This window comes from Dinoponera quadriceps, unplaced genomic scaffold (assembly GCF_001313825.1).
Source record: "Dinoponera quadriceps isolate SergipeBrazil2010 unplaced genomic scaffold, ASM131382v1 scaffold1308, whole genome shotgun sequence".
In the NCBI taxonomy this organism is placed as follows: Eukaryota; Metazoa; Arthropoda; class Insecta; order Hymenoptera; family Formicidae; genus Dinoponera; species Dinoponera quadriceps.
The window spans coordinates 1,319,444-1,338,763 of NW_014555613.1; the positions used below are offsets into that span (position 1 = coordinate 1,319,444).

The window sequence follows — 19,320 nt, forward strand, 5'->3', positions numbered from 1 at the left end:
AAAGAAACACACGCAAAGTACAGTCGGGCTCGGGAGAAAAGAAAAAACAAAAGAACAAGATACTGAGGAGGAGTTTAAACTCAGCGGAAACACGTGAGCGGAGAGAAGCCGTATCGCCGGGAAATCGTTGAACGAAAAAGTTCGAAAACGCGATTGAAATACCGCAGTTCCGTTCGATAGACGCGAAATATCGCATCGTTCATGATACCGTTCCGTTTGGAAATAGGGCGCGATATAACGCGCGCGTGCGGAGAATTACGGTAAATTTGCATAACGGTTTGATACTTTAGATTATGAAAGAAAATCAGTGACGGCAAAGCGCGGGGTACGTTTATATTTCTATCGAGCCGAAATATGAAATATCGTCTCGTTTGCAACATCTTGGGCAAAAACGAGCGGGGGCACGTCGCGCGTGTCGAATTGCACGAATCCCGAGTAACGGCACGATACTTGGCTCGCTTGAAATTCGCGCGATATACACACCTCACCCATGCTCGTGTCGACGTAGTGTCTAAAAGAATCGATTTTCCGCGCGAGACCGTTGTGTCACGAGTATCTGACACTCGCGCGCGCGAGTGTCTATCATCGCGCTCTGTACAGTAACGGTACCAGTTCACGACCGGTATATACCGCCGGATCGTCGATGCATGCAGTCGATCGATCAAATGTGACTAGGTTACGGATACGACTGTCGCCGGCGATTGTACTTAACGACGGTTCGTCACACCGTTTCTTCGAGAGGACCAGACGTCTCGACGCCCGAAAGTCCAAAGAAGTCGATCATTATGACGCGTTGGGCTCGCGAACGAGAACGTCGTTGCTGTCATCGACAGATTCTTCGGTTACTTGGAGATGATTTTCCCCCGACAAAAATTTGACGAAGTATATACACTTCCCTGTATATGGGACCTGTATAATAAATTGAACTGTAGACTGTAGCCGGTCTATGCCTTCAATCGATAGCTGGCAAAAGAGAGAATATATCATGCGGAGTGAATAATTTTTCGATAAATTGTGCCGGGAGAAAGTTTCTTCGCACATAGTGCACATGATAAGGCGGATTTATAAAATTTCAGAAACTTCTTCTTCGTTTTTGAAACCACATCTATCCGTCCTTTATTCTCATATGTTTCCTATATCGCGATTGACACGTGAGCGCGTGAGACACCGATGGACTTATCGTTCAACAGGCCGTTTAATATTCTCGCTATTAAAGGGTTGTCTTACTTTAAAATCTTGGAAAATCGAAATTTCTTTGTTTCAGAAAATAGTTTGAAGTCTTGAAACTAATGTGCAAAAGATCCCAAATAGATATTCGAAATATTTTTCAAGTTGCAGCGTTTGAAGCGAACTCATGTACCTGTGCGCAGGTAAACATCGGAACGGGCCGAAAATTTAGTTCTACATTGAGTCTACTTTAAGGTTCTACATCAAGCCTTCATTAAGTCTTCTATTATGCTCCTCTGATGCTACAAATGGGAAGTTATTTCCGTTTTCCCCACTTGAAGATTTAATATAGAACTAAGTAGACTTAATGTAAGACTAAAATTGCAACTCGGGAATGTTCTATAAAATTGTCTTCCTCAGCTCTGGCATCCTTTCAGCATAGATAAGTAATAACAGACGGATTTCCTTCTCCTTCGTAACCATCATTTTCGAAAGTCCGACCGTTATTTAATTTTCTAATCTACCAACTATCTATTACGGACTAACTCTATTACAAAAAGTAAAGATTCTACTGAAGACATGAAAGGAACAATCTGGACAAATTCCTGCTTTACTTTTAGATATTCCACCGACAGCACAAATCCGCAGCACAATAACTGTCTGTCTAGACTAGGCAGTTGATATACCTGACACGAAGCAAAGGCAGACGATAAATGTAACAAATACACACGCAAAGCAGCAGTGCCCGATGTTGTTATGAATGCAATTATTCCTATGTAACAAGAAGACGAGGAGCAAGGACGATTTACTATAGCGTTATTTAGGTTTCACACACAATATATATATATATATATATATATATATATATATATATATACGGGAGCCTTAATTCACTCATTTGGACCTTTGCATCAAAATGAGTATTCAGGGGCGCTTACACTGTAGAAATTGTCGCATACATTATAACCAGTATCTTCAACAAAGGTTACACAAGCATCCTTTTAATGATGCTTTTAATGATACAATGAATGTAGTCATTGGACTGAATGCAATATACAAGCAGCGAGAGTTTAAGTTTTGATAGACGATGCGCGAACATTCAGAGCGTCTGAAGAAAGCATAATGGAATGACGAAGGAATAGAATAATCTTCGACGATGCTGCACACAAGGAGGAATGTTCACTTTATGAAGCAGGCATGATTAGTGGTAAAACAAAAGAAACTCATAATATCGAGTAATTAAATTTTAAAATTTTTCTCGAAACCATGTTTTTCAAGACGACGTGCATGATTTTTTAGACTGCGATTGACAGATCGCAAGGCAATTGGAAACATTCAGGGAAAAAGTAGTTCCCACCTGACCCACGATTTTAATGATAACATTTTTAGTTTAAAAAACATAATAAAAATCATAGCGCCATAAAGTATGAAAAAAATTCAAACATTTATATTTCCGTCAATTAAAAAAAAAATGAAAAAAGCTCGGTCAACCCATAGGGAATATGATATAATTTATGAAAATAATTTGTTTTCCCGGTTTTTCCGGTTTTCAGGAAAATCAAAACGGCGAAATCATGTATACCGTTTACCCGTGTACGCAGAAATGCGTTTCACACGAATTGCTTTATCTCCTATTAATATTCTTTAATCAAATTTTCAATACAAAAAGCTAAAGATATCTTCTAACAAACTATTAAATGACAATTGAAATAAATCGCATTTTTATTTTTTTTTCGTAGTCCGAGCCCAAGAAAACCTCCGCTATTCAGGCTGATCGAAATAGGGTGGCTTAAAAGAAATACTGTCTGCGTTCAGCAGAGAAAATAGCTCAGTAAGCGCTTAATGATTATTGCTCCTGATTGGTACATTCTCCTGCATCTATCAAGAATCTAAAAGAATGCTCCAGTCACAGGCGATAATAACTAAACGCTCGCTGAATTTCTTTCTCTGTTGAACGCAGCCATTGTTCCAGGTCGTCGGTCATCCGCGCGGCGTCACAATGAAGTCACGTAGAAATCGCCGCGGCGCAGAAAGTGTTAATCTCTTCGCAACCGGATGGGAAATATTCTTAAATAGTCTCATAAAAAGCCGATGAAAATCTTTACGTCACGACGGCCGAATCAAAACGTAGAAATAATTATGCAATCGAACAGCATGGAAAATCGATATACGCGTGGAAATGAAATTCCCCAGGTTGTGCCATTATTCCGCGCGCCGGCAGCTCTGTCGTATCGAAGATCTGCCAGATTCAATAACGTTAGTGTAGAGACACTAAAGCCGTATTCCGCGCAAAACGTCGCGGCTCATCCGTCACGTATGAGTCAGTCTCTTAGGCCACTTCACAATATCGACAGAATACAAACGATAGCGTGCCTCCTCTGCAGCGCCGATGTGTTGTTTCGAGCGAGCCGCCTGCGAGCCGAGCGGATCGAGATGTTATACCGTTTCCCGATTTTACGGTGCATGTACGCGTGGCCGCGCGCAGTCTCGAATTCTCGCCGGCTGTTACTCGAGCTCTTAATCTAAAACCTAACGATAGCAAGGTCCATAAAACGGCTGGGATAAATCTGCAGTAGCAGCTGCCGTATGGGACCATTAAATCTTAACAGCCGCCGGTGTAACCGTTGGTTTCTGGAACGGGAGGTAGCCAGCTAGGTAGGTAGGTAGGCGGATCGCGCTTCTCGATGCCACCTGTAGCAAGTGCGGCTAAATCGAAATCAATCGGTTTCCAAGGACGAGCCGGTGCCGGCTTTGAATCCGTCGTGAGCCTGAGTTACGATACATACGAGGTATTTTTCCGTTGTGTAAAAGTAAATATTAAATATCGATTTTCCGCGTTCGGTCGCGAAGATTTTTCGCAGATTAACCATCTCGCGAATGAATTATTCACATGCTTTTCCGGAAATTCTGCCGGTTGCGCGGGCACGATGAAATCAATTGCGCATTGTTGCAAGTTACACAAGCTATAAACTACCGGGAATTTTGTACGTAATTCGCTGTAGCGTGAAGCAGTATCTATGTGAAATAGTATCGCATAAATAACATTAATGATCTCTCGCAGAAAACACAATGTTAAAGTGGACATAACGCGAAACGTTCAATTGTTCTTATAAAGTGCGAGTATTTTCGAGACAATTACACGTTGAAACAGATATGTATCTCTGAACTAAATATGTGCCACTATACGTGAAAATTATATCGTCATTCCTTTTGATCAAGCCTTCGAGTGAAAAAAACATGCACGGATTTTTATCTTCCACTTGGATTTTTTATCTGTAAAATACTCAGTAGTAGAGATGTTGTGATGTTACTGATATAATACTGGTGTCAATATTTTTCTTTCAATATCGGATATTATTGTGTGAATATTTTCTTTCTATTTTCGTACCCATATCAGTACTACTTTGTTTCAATACCTTTTTGATATCTTTTTTTTTACTCAAGTGATCTTCAAGATATCATGTATTTTTGTTTTATGAAAACTAGTGTAACGTGCGACTTATATTTTAAACGTTAACGTTCTTTAATTAATTTTAGTTAACTGTACGGTTATTTATCGATTGTTGAAGTAAAAAGAAAGCGTCTGGACATTTTTTATACGTGTGCGCGGCCGATCACGAGTGTCACCTTGTACGTATGTTGTTTTTATTTCCACATATCCCGCAAAAATGTTTCGCATGCGATTTCTCGCTTCTGATCGCGTCATCAAACAAAAACGTCAAAAGTCATAACGAGGACACAGAAACCTTAACACTTCTTCTTTAAGATTTTTAGATTACAAACTATAGAAAGTCCAGTGCGGAAAGTAGAGAAGTATCTTTATACCATAATAAGATTATTATACGTAGACGTGCGAAATCCTTAAAAAAAAATAGCTTGTGAGGTAAACATCTCTCTGATTTTTATATTTCCTCTAATTTAAGTTTTTAAGTTTCGATATCAGTATCGGTATCAATATTTTAATTCTAATACTAATGATATCGATATTCTTCATTAGATATCCGCTTCAACATTAATATCGACATATTCATGGTATCACAACATCCCCACTCGAGAGGTATGAAAATGGAAAGGAGTAATTTCGAGCGATTATAGAAGTATAAATATATATATATCTCTCTCTCTTTTTTCTAGATATTTTTTTATTCAGCCTTTTGTTTCATTCCTCTAAAACTTATATACAAAATTTTTAAAAAATTTAGTTTATGCAACATTCAGCGTAAAGTACAGTAAAACGTTGCATCTCACATCTCCATTGCAGGATCGGCGTGTGGTTTGCAAACGGTTGTATCTCGCGCTACGTTACGATACGATTAAAAAAAAAATCAGTCGAACATCATCGGTATTCGTGAAGTCGATTGTGAATTTCGAGGAATCCCGCGCGTTCCACATCCAGGCATCTTAAAACATCGTCGTCCCGTTTACCACGCCCCGCCAATTCACTTTCACAAGATATGCGCGCACGCGACTTCGATGCTCCTTCCAGCGCGTTTCGAATTTCCGATCGTCACTGTTAAAAATACCACACCCACCGCACCCGTCGAATCGGGGAACGCTCCTCGATATGTACGCATCGGATTCCCCGAGCGCCGCTCCGCCATAAATCCCGTCGAAATCTCTGGCACGCTGTGGAATCGATGAGGCGTGCGAACCGCGTCTTCTGGATCGCCATATCGATTGGACACCGCGCGCGCAATCGACGATCCTGGTACGACCGACATACGTTCCGCTAACTGTCGTCCATCTCCGTCCCATACAGCGATCTACCGGTCGAACAAAAGCCGCGGCAATCTCGTCGCTTTCATCGAGCGACGGGAGCAGGGGCGTACGACGAACGAGCGACTGAGCTGTCGTTTCTGATCGGAAGAGTGACCGAGGGTACCCTCGCTGTCCACGATTGGCGAGGGAAGATCTTAACGGTCAGGTGGACACGTCCGAAGAGCTGTCGGTGACATCATCGAACGAATCGGGGGGGGGATTAACGTTACAACCGTCGTTGCAACCGCTGGATATATCCTGTGTGATTATCGGGGACGACCTGGACGCGACGATCGACAGGCAGGGCCATCCTCGGTGGTTAAAAGCAAGTCGAAGCGATGGCGTTGTTATCAAGGGAACTCTCTTCGACCAGGGCGGTGAGAGGGGAACGGTCTAACCACCGATGAGTAACCACGGCAAGAACATGGTGACGCAGAGGGCCGCCAGGCAACTGGCGCACATCGCCAACGGACTAGCGGCCGGTTCGGTTTCCGTCTCGACCGACCAGTACTCCTCGTCACGCTCGTACTCGTACACGTCGACCTCGCAACGGAAGCAAACACGAGCGGTGCTGCTCTTCGGGTGTGAGCTGTCCCGGCGCAGCAGCAACGCCGAGCCTTTGCGCTCCAGCTTCCAGCCGGGTTCCTGCATCAGCATCTGCGTCATCCCGGAATGTCGTGAGATTCACGGCGAGAAAAGCGAGGCAACTCCGATCCTCGGGAAACTCGGCTCGATCGAGATCGCTGCGAAGAATCTCGGGTGGCTCGCTCCCGCTCTCGCGTCGAATACCTTCCGCCGAGCGGAAATACGTTCTCGCGCGGGAGACGGTCTGTAGTTGGCTTCCGAAGTTGCGCCGCTTCCGAGACAATATCTTCTCGCCGGCGTCTCCGCGTCGGAGGAGGACCCCGCAAGGTACCTGCAAGGAAAGTTCCAGCATAAATCGGCGGATTGCGCGCAGTAACGCGACAGCGGCGGCAGTTTAATAACAGGTTCGCCCGCCCATACAGTGGCTCAAAGGGATGATCGCGCGTGACGGGGGAGAGTTTCTATTAAACTATCGGCGCATTTTGCGCGTCGTTGAATTTCCGCGGCGTTTTGTCCGACTCGACGTGACAAAAAGCCCCGAGATCGACCGCTGGATGTTATTGCAAACTGGATTCAATTTCGCGCGCGCACGAGAGCCCGCTCTTTTGCTGGTTTTTTTTTGTCGCCCGATAAAATGATAAGTTTCCATTGCGTAATGCATCGATCTGTTCAATTTCGCACGGTTACGCCGCATTTCTTACACGGTTCGAACGCACGTGGATATTTTTCATCCGTTTCAGTTTTTCATTTAGCTCGCCCGCACGCGACGAATTGTACTTTTAATTTATACGCACACACCGGCCGCATATAATATCGTGTCGGTTATTAAATATTTCGAATATTACATCGTTCGCGCGAGGTCGGCCGGGCGAATTATTTTACGAATTACGCGCATTTTTTTCATTCGGACGTTGTGCGGTTGCCCGCGGAGTTTCCGAATCTCCGGCGCGAAACGCCCGGTCTGTTCCCGCTTGTTGTCGAGCACGCTCGCGTTTTACAAGTCCGGTTGCAGCCTCGGGCGGAAAACCCGAGATAGAAACCAGTCGTAGTTCGTCAGGACTGCGCGGGTGATTCATCAGCTTCCCGTCGGCAGAAACGAGAATTAATCGAAGCAACTTCGACAACTTCGCCGCAGCTTCCGGCAGCGAGATCGCGGGGCTGTTAATGTTTCCGGTCGATCGCCAGGCTGGCCGCTGACAACCCACATTTACGAGACCAAGCAATCTCGTAAATGTACCGAAAAACGACCGCGGGCGAAAACTCGGCCGAGCTGGTAACGAGCGATAAAGTGCCTCGGCAGACAGTCGTGGAATTGCAAATAACAAACCGCTTTTATTTTCTATTTAATGGAGACGTATAATCTCATTCGCTCGCGCACGAGCCTAAATAAATACGTCGTGATTTTATCACCGTATTGATCCCTACATTTTACGTGTTAAAAATTTTGGTATTTTAGATGCATCGAACATTTTTACATGACGCGAATCAAAATGATAAAGAAAAAAACAAACAGACTTAGAAATAGATTTTCATTCCATTCGTAAGTGACAATGGAGGTGCAAATTGACGCAAATTGACGCGACGGTATCAGTTTACGACATTTTCCCGTTGCAAGTCTGGAAAATTGCTTATCAAACATCTCCCCGGCGTTTCGCGCGATAAATTCAGTCCCGGCTTCTCTCGCTGGAAGCACAAAGTACCGATTAAACATTTATTACGCGGACACCGTCGAGATGACACGAAGACATCTGAGCGGAAGGTTGATACAGAAGCGGAGCGTTGCTTAAACGTGTCCATTTTCCGGGACAGATCGTCTATTTTCTATGCCTTGTTTGCCGTAGCTCTCTGGTCAATTTTCCAGCAAAGTCCTCAAGCACTTAGTGTCGCACTGCAGGTAATTACAGTGCAGTTTGTCGCGTCGATGATTAAAGCTTGTCGAATTAAATCCGTTTGCATGCGAGGCTAAACAGAGCGAGTGACAATGCATCCTAATTACAGACCGACGACTCACGTCAACACGGGCGGGCATGAAAAGCGGATTCGAGATTACCGTTATTAAGGAAAACACGCGCCCGTACTCATTCATTATCATCGTCGTCCCACTTCTTCGTTGATTCCCGAGATTTTAGCATTCGCGAAAACGTACAAAGAGCGTGCTGCCCTCACGAGAAAGGAATGCAAGCATCTCGTCTTCGATATATCGATGATAATGATGAGTCGTAAAATAATGTCAAATGAAACGTGATTTTTCCAGGTGTCAGACTCACGAAGCGTCTCGAACCGTATCTGTCTGGACGTGCTTCATCTCGGTTAATGCGAATACACACGTCGGGACGAATGAAAAAAATTCCGTCCATTATATATACATATCGCATGCGTTAAATTTTAATTACACAGCGTTCAACACTATGAATAACAATATGCTCTTCGGCACATAATGAGATAGTTATTTATAGCAATATTAATAGCCCGCATAATTCTGCGAGAGTTACGCGCCACAAATATCGGCTCAACAAGTAGTTTTCCGTGTAACGGAACTTTTAATTAGTTAAATTCAATTATAATAACACCGATAGCGCGCGAAGCAGGTAACACTTTCGCGAGCGGACTTTACAAAGCGGCAGCATTATCGCCGCGAGTTTCTCAATGCCCTCAAAGTGAGAGAAACGCAAATTGAGACCAAGTGCCACAAAGTATAACTTACAACCACCTTTCTTCAAGCTAGACGAGAGTAATGAAATTTCCTCAGACTCTGATCTTGCCGTGTTTTACTTTCCCGCAAGAACAATGGCCGTCCGACCGGCCGCAAGTCCTCTCGCGCGCGTTGTCCTCTGGGGAAAGAACGCGACGTGGAAATTAACACATCAAATGAAGTTGAATGCCGACCGTGGATGCTTGAACAATGGCGGATTTGTAAGTATAAAGCGGTCGATGCATTCATCGAGCAAAGTTCAATTCAGCCTGCATTAGTGAACTCGAGTGTGTCTCGAGTGTGTTCCAGCCACGGCGAAATTAAGCCGAGTCGAAATGCGCTAAATACAACCTGCTTTCGTTATTCTCAAGGATAGAAGTGCTCGTGACAAATTAATTGACATCAATCTATTCGGAGTCAGATTCGACGGAATCGAAGATCTGGAAGAAAGCTGGAGACAAAGGGGAGAACGCATCGGAGGTAACAGAAGGGAAGATTGCTTATTTATTCTCAAAGTTTATACCTTTTACTTTGTACAGCTTCGAAATAAGACTTTCAGATCCGTTATTCTTGAAAGCTGGCCCTGGGTCACGGTCTCTTTTCTTCGCTGTCGTCTGAACTATTCAACGTTAAAGTGCAGCATATTTCGCAGACATACCAGCGCGAGTGCGAGCGAACGAGCCTTCTTTCGAGATTATTTTAATCTCGATGAAAGTAGGCAGCATACCGGACTCATTCAATTATAAGACAAATTACGACTGGAGAGCCGGACCAGAAGTCCATGACGACGAACGCGTCAAAGTTTGCTGAGAAAACGCGCGACGCTTTATACTTCGTCGAGTTATCGTGGTCCGGAAGGTTGCAACCAGTGGCGTAATCGAAGTTTCTCCGTGGGGGGTCACCGACTCGGACGATAAACGATGAGAATTTGATAGCAATGTACTAATTAAAAGAATCAACGAAAACGCTGGAAATACTATTTACTGAGTCGTCTGTTATTTTGTTTCTTTTTTAGAAAAAAACAAGCGCTCCTCTATCTCAATAATCGAGTGCGCGTTATCACGGAGGAATATGCATTGTGTTAAAAGTGAGATTAAAGAAAACCTGATTCATAATCGCACACATCCGATGCCCCACGTTACCACCTTTAAGTACTCCACCACATTATTCCTCGGACGTTTTACATGTTATAATAATATGCAAATATTGAGAAAGAACTTGGCCTTTGCACTGTCGCGGATCATAGATCACGATGTACCGATGACTAATCTACGTTCACCCCGAAGAGAAGTGGATCTTTGTTGTCGGGAAAGTAGCAAGAATGCTCGGTATTCTCGAGCAAAGTCCAAGAACGAAGTCCCCGATGCATCAGTAATTCCGCAAACTTCTCAAGTCAGAAAACACGTCGTGACGTTTCTCGTCGCATTTCGGGACGATACTTTCGCGACACAAGAGCGAGCTCTCGTACTGCTTTCTCCGGGTAGTTCGGGCTTTGCACAAATTCGCCGGAAGTGGGCATTGATATGCGCGAGGCCCTGATACGTACGAGGCCGGTATCGCGACACACGTTTATTCATTGATTACGCCACTGCGTCGCGTTGCGGATGAGAGATACTTCGTGATTTCTCTGACATTCATGCGTCGTCGTTTCTACCGCGGTAGAAATGGCACGTGCTACTCGCAGCTATGCTAATGTATACGGAGATATAGCGAAAGAAGAGGCTCGTTGCGAAGTAACGACCCCATTTGCGATTGACCTTTGCGCCACACGCGACGTATGAGCAGGTGGTACATCGGAGGATCCTTATTCGCTATGATGTCATTGACTAAGTCGGCGCGTTAAAAAACGGTCCACTTCGCGGGAGCAGCGGTCTTGAAGGAGACAGCGCGTGTCTGATAAGTATTCGTGACGAACGCTCAAAATTGAATGATTTATTAATTATTACTACCACCTTTGACTTTTAATCGCGCCGTGTCGCAACGAGAATGCTTTCGAGACGCAAGAGTCCAATCGACGTTGGTTCCGACGAAGTTTAATTGGATTACAATGTCGAGGATCGTATAATTTCGAAGTCGCGAAAAGGCCCGGTCTCATTGGGATTAAGCTTCGGAGAGTTGCGAATAATAAGTAGGAGAAATTGGCGAAGTAAAAACGGATAAAATGTTATCCTTTAATTGCGAGTCGAGTTCGCTATAGCGCGAATCTAAAGTCGAGACGCTGCTCGCTAACGCAATTCATCGCGTATCCGATCGAATTTTCACACAGGTGACATTCGCCGAGATCTGTCTTACATCAAATGAAAAGTAACGGGGAGCGAGGGGGGGGGGGGCGGGGNGCGTGCGAAAAATGATAACTCTCCTCACGAGTGGCGATAACGAGATATACCACGCGATAACCTGAGATTCGTTATCTAGGAGATACGCGGACATTTATTATCTCCGTGCCGGTGGATAGCGCGGGCGAAACTGAGAACCCCGATAACCATACGTCGCGAAAGACATTTCATTTGAAATTTCCAGTCGCGCGAGAGGAAACCGGATTGGTGTAGGATATCCTAGAAAGAGGATGATGATATTCAGCCGCGCTCAACTTACAGCGGCATATCCCAGCCGGATAGTTGCCTCGGAAAGGGGAAACGAGAGGCAGGCACGTTCCAATTTAGTAAAATGCCGAGAAGAGGGGCTTCTTTTCGCGTTCCTTCGCGTCTCCCGACCCGACCGTAAGTTTCACGGACGATTCCTGCCGTCTACTCGCGCGTGATACCCGCGGGATCGTCTGTTTATCCCGTCTAGATCCAGTTAGAAACGAAAACGTCAAGTTTCCATCAGAGCACGCGAGAGACGACTCTCGGTCAACTCTCCGTGAGCGCGTGCGATACAGCGCGACGCGAAAAAGCTTCGCGAATCGTGTCATTTGCAAAGGCTTTTGTAGCTTTCGAGCCTTTTGTTCGACGAGCCGGCAAATCTCGACGCGACGCAGTCGACGCACCGCGGGCTTTGACGCTGCAATTCGGTCGAAAAGCGCCGCTGCGTTTCCGCGCGGAATGCACGAAAACGCCGGGAAATACAAGCCGCACCGTCATACCGGGAGATCCCGGGGAACGCAGGTGGAAAACAGTGGCCGGAGAGCCGGAGAGCCCTCGCGGAAGTTTTCCCGTTTAATTTCCAAGTGACCTGTATTTCAACGCGCGATTCTCATTTTTGAAAACGAGTCACAAAGGGATGCTGCTCGACTCTTAGTGGCGCGTTGCGAATTTCGTTCGGCTTTTCGCGGACTATCCGGCACGTGCGCGGAAAAACTCGTTAAAAGTGAAACATTCATACGAGCACGAATTTCTGATTACGCCACTTTGCACGAGAGTTTTCCCGCATGCTTCACCGCCGATCAAAGAAATTTTCATGCCGCGAGGCTCAAAGGCCCAATTACTTTCGCGATACATTCCGGCAAAGATTAAACGACGAGTGTGCGTCGCTCCACGCAGCACGCGTGCACCACTGTTGAAAAATAAGCGAACGCCGGAAGAACGACAACCGTGGCCGGGGGACACTCGAAACGCGCTCGTTATTCTCGATTTTGTAATGGCCGTGGCGTGTGCGCGAGCGGTCGATCGTCCGGATCGACAGATCTGACGGATTCGGCGACACCGAGGCCTTCGTAACCCCTTTTCGCCGGTCACCCATTGTCCTCCGCCCACAACGGCAAAAATCTCTATGTCCCCGATGAAAAAGGGAGCCCGACGTCGCGCGTCCGGAATTCCCCGTTTTTACGGACGGGAAATATCCGCCGTGAGACGTGAACAGGACGTGCCGTTTCGCGAACGAAGGCACGAAACGAGAAGAATGAGTCTCGCTCATTTTTTTGGTTTTTTTTCTTTTTCATACAGACAAGATTATGCTCTCTACGACAGTGGAGAGAGACAGAGGGAAAGGAAAAAAAAAGCACCGCTGACGTCCTCCATGACAACCGTTAATGTCGGAAAGATGATTAAACTCGAATTTTCATTATCCCTTTTACGCGCGCTTGATACATAAAGTGTTTCATAAAGTATGAGCATAATTTCAAGGGGGAAAAAGATATGGAAAAAGAGAGAGAGAGAGAGAGAGAAAGAGAGAGAAAAGTGAATTCAACGCGCGGTAACAAGAAAAAATATTTATGCAAACGTTTGCGCCACACGAGCTTGTTGACGTGTTACGGGTGTTTTTGCGTTTCAATAATTCTCGTTATAAATTGTTTTAAGTCCGGCTAGATAAGCACGAAAGTGTGTTTACCCGCAGACAGTAGAATCATATGTGAGATATAAAGCGTTAACAATTAGCGGCCGAGTATGTAATCGGTTATACGATACAGCATGGTTTGTAACGAGAGTTATCGCGAAAATGTCCGCAGCTTCAATGCAGGATAAAACATTTGCACGAACTTTTCTGCGCATTCAATTCGTCCTCCGCATCAATCACGCACCTTGAGGTGCATATACATCTAACGAATGAATAACGAAGGCAAACACAGTGAATGTAAATTTTTCGTTGTTACATTTTGGAAAACGCGTATGTCGTAACAAATTCAAGCAGAACTTTCCGGGCTAATTTGCTCAAAGGCTTAACAGACGATTTTAAAGAAAGTTTGTGAGCGTTTAGACGCGAATACATCATACGTTCGCTCTTCGTTCGTTCGTTAAGTATATGTACACTTTATGTAAGCGTGGATAAGTACAATAAAGAATGAAGAAACGCTGTAACGCGAAACCCGTCAAATCAGCGCTTCGAACGAGCATGTTTGGAATGTTGAGCGACGAACGACGATGGAAATTATGCGTGTAATCATTAAACATGAAAGGCATACACTCGCCATGAAAAGGCCAATTTGGTACTGAGTACTTGTTAACGTCGTTCTTTCGAACGGCGCTTTTCGAGGAAACGAGGAAACCAGAGTCGAACAAAAGGCGCTTCGCATTCCGAATTCGTACAAAGCGTGTACAAAGCGCAAACAATACGAACCAGTTGCGTAATACCAGATACCTTAGCCGCGAGAAAAAAAGCTCAGGAGAGATGTAGATTGCTTTATCCGTTCGGAATGCACGGCAAAGCGCACACGTGGTGTTTCGCGACCATTGAAATTTCCGTGAGTTGCTGCAAAAAGTATACACGAGTTCGCACTGTACGAATAATGAGACGATTGTCTCGAAATGCAATCAACGACTTCCCGAAAAATCACCGTCAAACCGAATCACCTTAGCTTGAAACAATTAACCATAAATGATGTTATATACGAGAAAAAAATTCCCTTTCGCTTATACTTCAATGTCGCGTGCAATATTCCCGCACGGAAAAGAAGTCTGATTAAATTGACCAGAAAGAGAACAACCAGATGCGTTCTGCTTGAAAGAAACAGAATTTCTGTTTCTTACGAACCAAATGCGGTTCTTACAATCAGAAATGATGCTTCTTTAAACCAAAATGCTTCTTCCACTTGTTCCCCTTCTGTGTAATAAAACAAAATTTTGTCCCCTGTGCACATTTCATTTTTTCCGCACATCTGAGAAGAAAATATAGAATAATAAGCACGGATTGCTCTTCCAATTTCCCAGCCGTCCTTTATTCGTGGCAAGAAACCGCGCGCCGTCTGCGCGACTTAAAGAAAATACAACGCGTCCGGTCGTGACGTCAAAACTAAACTATTTAAATAAATATGATTCGCCAAGCAAGGCGCGTTAACGTGAAAACATGCTTTCTGATGAAACCTCAGCGACGAGCGGTGGAAAAATAACTCGTCGTTTCTGGCATTCGTTAGACAAATGGGACGAAGCGTAGTCACGCTTCGAAATGCATATAGTTATTGAAGAAACCGAGTCATAAGGATAATAGTATTCTTCGATTCCTTGAGTCCTGTCGCAGCTTGCGTTCGGATAGCTTTTTAATTAAACGAATAAACTCCTTGAAAGTCAATTGCCTAATTGGACCGTGTTTATATTCCGAACGTGCTCGAGAGCAATTAGCGAAACCATGGGATAGTGACGCAATCCAAACGGTATTCCGCCGAACATACCGGTGTTACCGAATGCGATCGCGTTATTATTCCAGCATTATAATAAGCAATCACGAAACATCGACCGGCGATATTAAAGATCGCGCACGTTTTTTCGAGTTTAAATCCCGAGTCGTTGGCCCGCTCTCTCTCTCTCTCTCTCTCTCTTTCGCGATTTACATCAAACATCAACTGTTTTAACAAACGTTCGCATTAAACCATCCGCCTGCGTGACTGTACAAGATTCCCGCGCAGAGTTATCGCTTTTTCGTCGCGTCAAACCCGCCGAGTTTTGCCGGTCGTTATACATTAAAACGTCCCGACTTCTCTCACGTTCAGATTTCACATCGCATTTTATTATTTCAACAACGGTGCTCGCTGGATGATTTTCGGCAAAATCGTCTACGCGCGCGAGACGAGTCTCTCTCGCGAGATTTCATCCTTCTCAGGTGTAAGAGAAAAGGAAAGGAAAAACGAGCGATCACTCGGCCGTGAATACAGTGTAACGGAAATACCAGAAAATTCGATCTAAAGCGTGTGAGATTTCCGAGTGTACGTCAATTTCAAGTCGTTGTGCTTATCGTGGCGCAAAATTACTCACACAGTAACATGATCTCTTTCACCGTCTCGCGGCTGCGGAGGTATCGCGAGAATCCAGAGAACCGTTCGGTCAGGCGATTCGCACTACCGAGTCGATCGCGTGAGAATGCAGGTGCAGTCGATTCCTTATTACGAGCGCCGGCGCGTTTTCGCGCGAGAACGTTTCTGCTACGCGTCGCAAAATTTGCCGGCGTTCGTCTAGACGCATATCACACAACGGGTGACTCGACTGATAGGTCGCGTATTTGTGCGTATTTAATCGTCGACGGCCATGCAAATTTACGCGATGCTTCGGCGGAAAGCACGGATATGCGTTTACATAGGCGGCAAGGTCGTCACTTACCATTGCTTACTGCGATCCGATGAACGGTCGATATTAGCATTTCAGATGCGGCTAGGTGCGCAGGATAACAATCTACGGGGTGTGTCGAAAGTGATCCTCCCGTAACAAACGTTTAATTCCGAACCTTCTCGGACGCAATGGCGATATGTAAATTTGGAAGATTGTATACATTAGCAGATAAATCTCGCGTGAGCGCTCGAGAGCGGCAAAATCACGTATGATGATCTCTCAATCGCGTCGCGAATGCGAACTCTTATCGCCACGTCTGATATTCTTGCTCCGTTTCGCGCTCGATTTTTGCGGAAATCCAATTTCAGAATAATCGAGAGACGCGATCCCCCACAGATATATATATATATATATATATATATATATATATATATGCATATTCCTGAGAATTAATATCATGTAATTCGGTAAAAGTCCTGATTAAATTTTCGCTAAATGAAAGCTGAATGTGAAAAAATGAACGATACGAAAATCGATCGTAAAGCAAGGACGATTTAATTAATTCCATTTTTTAATTTATTTCTTTTCATACCAAGCATCAATCGCCGGTCCAATATTACATTACACAAAGTAATTTAACATCGAAGTGTTAAGTCTCATGCAGACATTAATAAAATTAATTTTAAATTTAATCACTGAGACGCTAAAATTCCCAAATTGCTGCGATATTACGCTATTCCGAATAAAATTTCCGCCCGACGATATTTCTCATATTACCGTTCATATTATATTTTACGATACTTGTACGTCTTTTGCAGGACACGGTCGGCTTCAATTTTCGAACACGAACAATAGCCGATAGTGATCACGACGTCTGAAATAATAATCCACATTACCCTTTGCGCTGTAATTACTCTCCCCCTCCCCCCCCCCCNCCCCCCCCGCCGATCCTACAGATTACTAGGTGGAATATCAGTCACGTTTCTCGAGAAATAACCCATCGTTTCAGGTGATCCGCTGTCGAAGACAGATCGCAGACAGTTGACATCGGCGATCATCCCGATATCACACGGCATTACATATTTTGGAGTTTTTCCAAGACAGAACTTTCGTCTCCTCGAATACGCATAAGCTCTTTCCTCCCATGTCGCTCGTGGCTGACCCAGAAAAACAAATCTCACGCTGCGACGCACGATTCGCGAGACGTGCGTTTTCGTTATCGCACTTTTACTTCAGGGGACGATCATCCAGCAGCCGGCGTAATGACTCATCGTACATTATTTCGCGCTCGCGCACAGCTTATTTAGTATGCCAACGTATAAACATGACACTGAACGGTGCATAATGCCCGTAATCGAATGAATACTGCACACAACAGCGACAATCGCAGCGGTTTATTGTGGTAATAAATATTTATTGCGGACAGTTTGTGCGTAGTGAAACGAACGGATGCGCAGTTTCTTAGCTGTCCGGACGAATCCGTCGTTCGAACACCGCACGCTGAACATATTCCGCGCCTTCATTATGCATTCGTCGCGGATGGCAACAAAATATTCAACAATGTAAATCGAATTTGATGATTCATGTATCGCGCGATATTTTTAGTGCATAAACCGGTTAGCTGTTGGATAAAATGACTTCTCGCACAAAATTATATCGAGACTCTTGGAATTTTACACGCAACTAGCGGTCGCAGCAGCATCCGTTGCGAAATCCTCATAACGAATCAGATATTAGCTACGCGACTCATTACACACGATGTCCACTGTCAAAGAAAGGATAATAACAAATGCATGGTACGTGAAGATGGTATGGAGTTTCGCGTAAATTACAAAAAACTCGCGTAAAAATCGTTATTGGGTAACATTAACGTAGTTGAATAATCGTAGTGTTTGAGTTCGGTAATTCGTGCGCGGCCTTGCCGATTCCGACGCATAACGCAACGAGGGTAACACGTGCACATGTCCCCATTTCTCTCCCCTTTCTCACTCTCTCTTTAACGTACATACCTGAGGATAAGCAAGGCACGCGAACTCGGCACGTGAGATTCTCCTAATGCGGAAATCGTTTGCAAATGAAGCCAACGCGAGTACAGCGTGATGCGGGTCGACGTTTATATCACTCGTGCACACGTAGGAGCTCCGATTCGTATCGAGTCCTCACGAGTACAATAGTTTAAATACTGGGGCCGCGACACACGTCCTATCCCAACGGCGTACGATGTGCGAATGAAGGGTCGGCGAACGGCGACGCGGCGCTACTACAGCCGGCGCGGACGCGGCGCGCGTTCGCCACGATTGGCGCTTGCCGATGGCACCGCGCGTTGGTTGATCCACGAGCCGACGGCGCGTCTCGCACGCGTGGTTCACTTTGGAGCACGACCGTGACGTCGCCACGAAGACACGTCAGGATCTCATAGTTCAGTTTTTTTTTTTTTCGAATGAAAATCTTGCACATACGAGCACTTCTTGCACTCCTCTAAACGCATCTCTATTTTCGGACTTGCAAACAATGATGTAATTTACCGTTATCGACCAGCTGTCGATTACGAACGCACGTTGCACGTAACGTGACATTATTTAATTTGAGGAAGTGTATCGTCTTTTATGGACTAATAACTTCATCAATTATCCAGACACACTGGTATGACAAGGATGTTCAAGAACGTATTCCGAAACGCGCGAATGAGCATTCGGTACACATTACGTTGCGCATGATAATCTTTCGAAATTTGTCGCTTTCACTCCACCGCGTGTCGTCTGTACATATTTTCTAGCAGATAATTCTTGCGGAAATGTGTCGCATTAAAATATGAGTTTTGGAAGTTTGTACGAAGCGTATCGCAGCCCATCGAAATAATCTATTTAAAGAAACGTTGATTAATATAAATATATTAAGAGTAGATATGTTAATTCGAGAAAGATTGTAATATATGTATATATGACGAATGAGATATTAGCCACGCGATTCATTACGCACGATGTCCACTATCAAAGAAAAGAGAATAGGATGAGACAATGGAAAAAAAAATATATATATATATCTACTGAAAGTCACGATAAAGATATATTTTTAAGTGATTTTTGGTCTCTTTAAAAGATTATATTAAAAATATTTCCAGGATTTCAAATCCATTGTCTCATTCTATTATCTTTTCTTTGACGTCATATAGATATATATATATATATATATATATATATATAT

General features: G+C 44.5%; 2 protein-coding genes and 1 long non-coding RNA gene across 3 annotated transcripts in view; 1 reads left to right on the forward strand and 2 right to left on the reverse strand.

The window, feature by feature from the left end:
* The window catches only part of LOC106744814, a 206,166-nt gene that overhangs the window by 140,432 nt on the left and 46,414 nt on the right, over positions 1-19,320 (reverse strand). The window lies entirely within an intron of this gene.
* The window catches only part of LOC106744820, an 81,617-nt gene that overhangs the window by 11,104 nt on the left and 51,193 nt on the right, over positions 1-19,320 (forward strand). The gene's annotated exons all lie outside the window — the stretch shown is intronic.
* Positions 5,297-6,676, reverse strand: LOC106744819. The gene has a single exon (XM_014619866.1). The coding sequence runs from the start codon at positions 6,589-6,591 to the stop codon at positions 6,319-6,321; it is 273 nt and encodes a 90-aa protein (XP_014475352.1). The 5' UTR covers positions 6,592-6,676; the 3' UTR covers positions 5,297-6,318.

Coding starts and splice junctions, on each gene's coding strand:
- LOC106744819 (XM_014619866.1), bottom strand. CDS start 6,591: ATGACGCAGATGCTGATGCAGGAACCCGGCTGGAAGCTGGAGCGCAAA.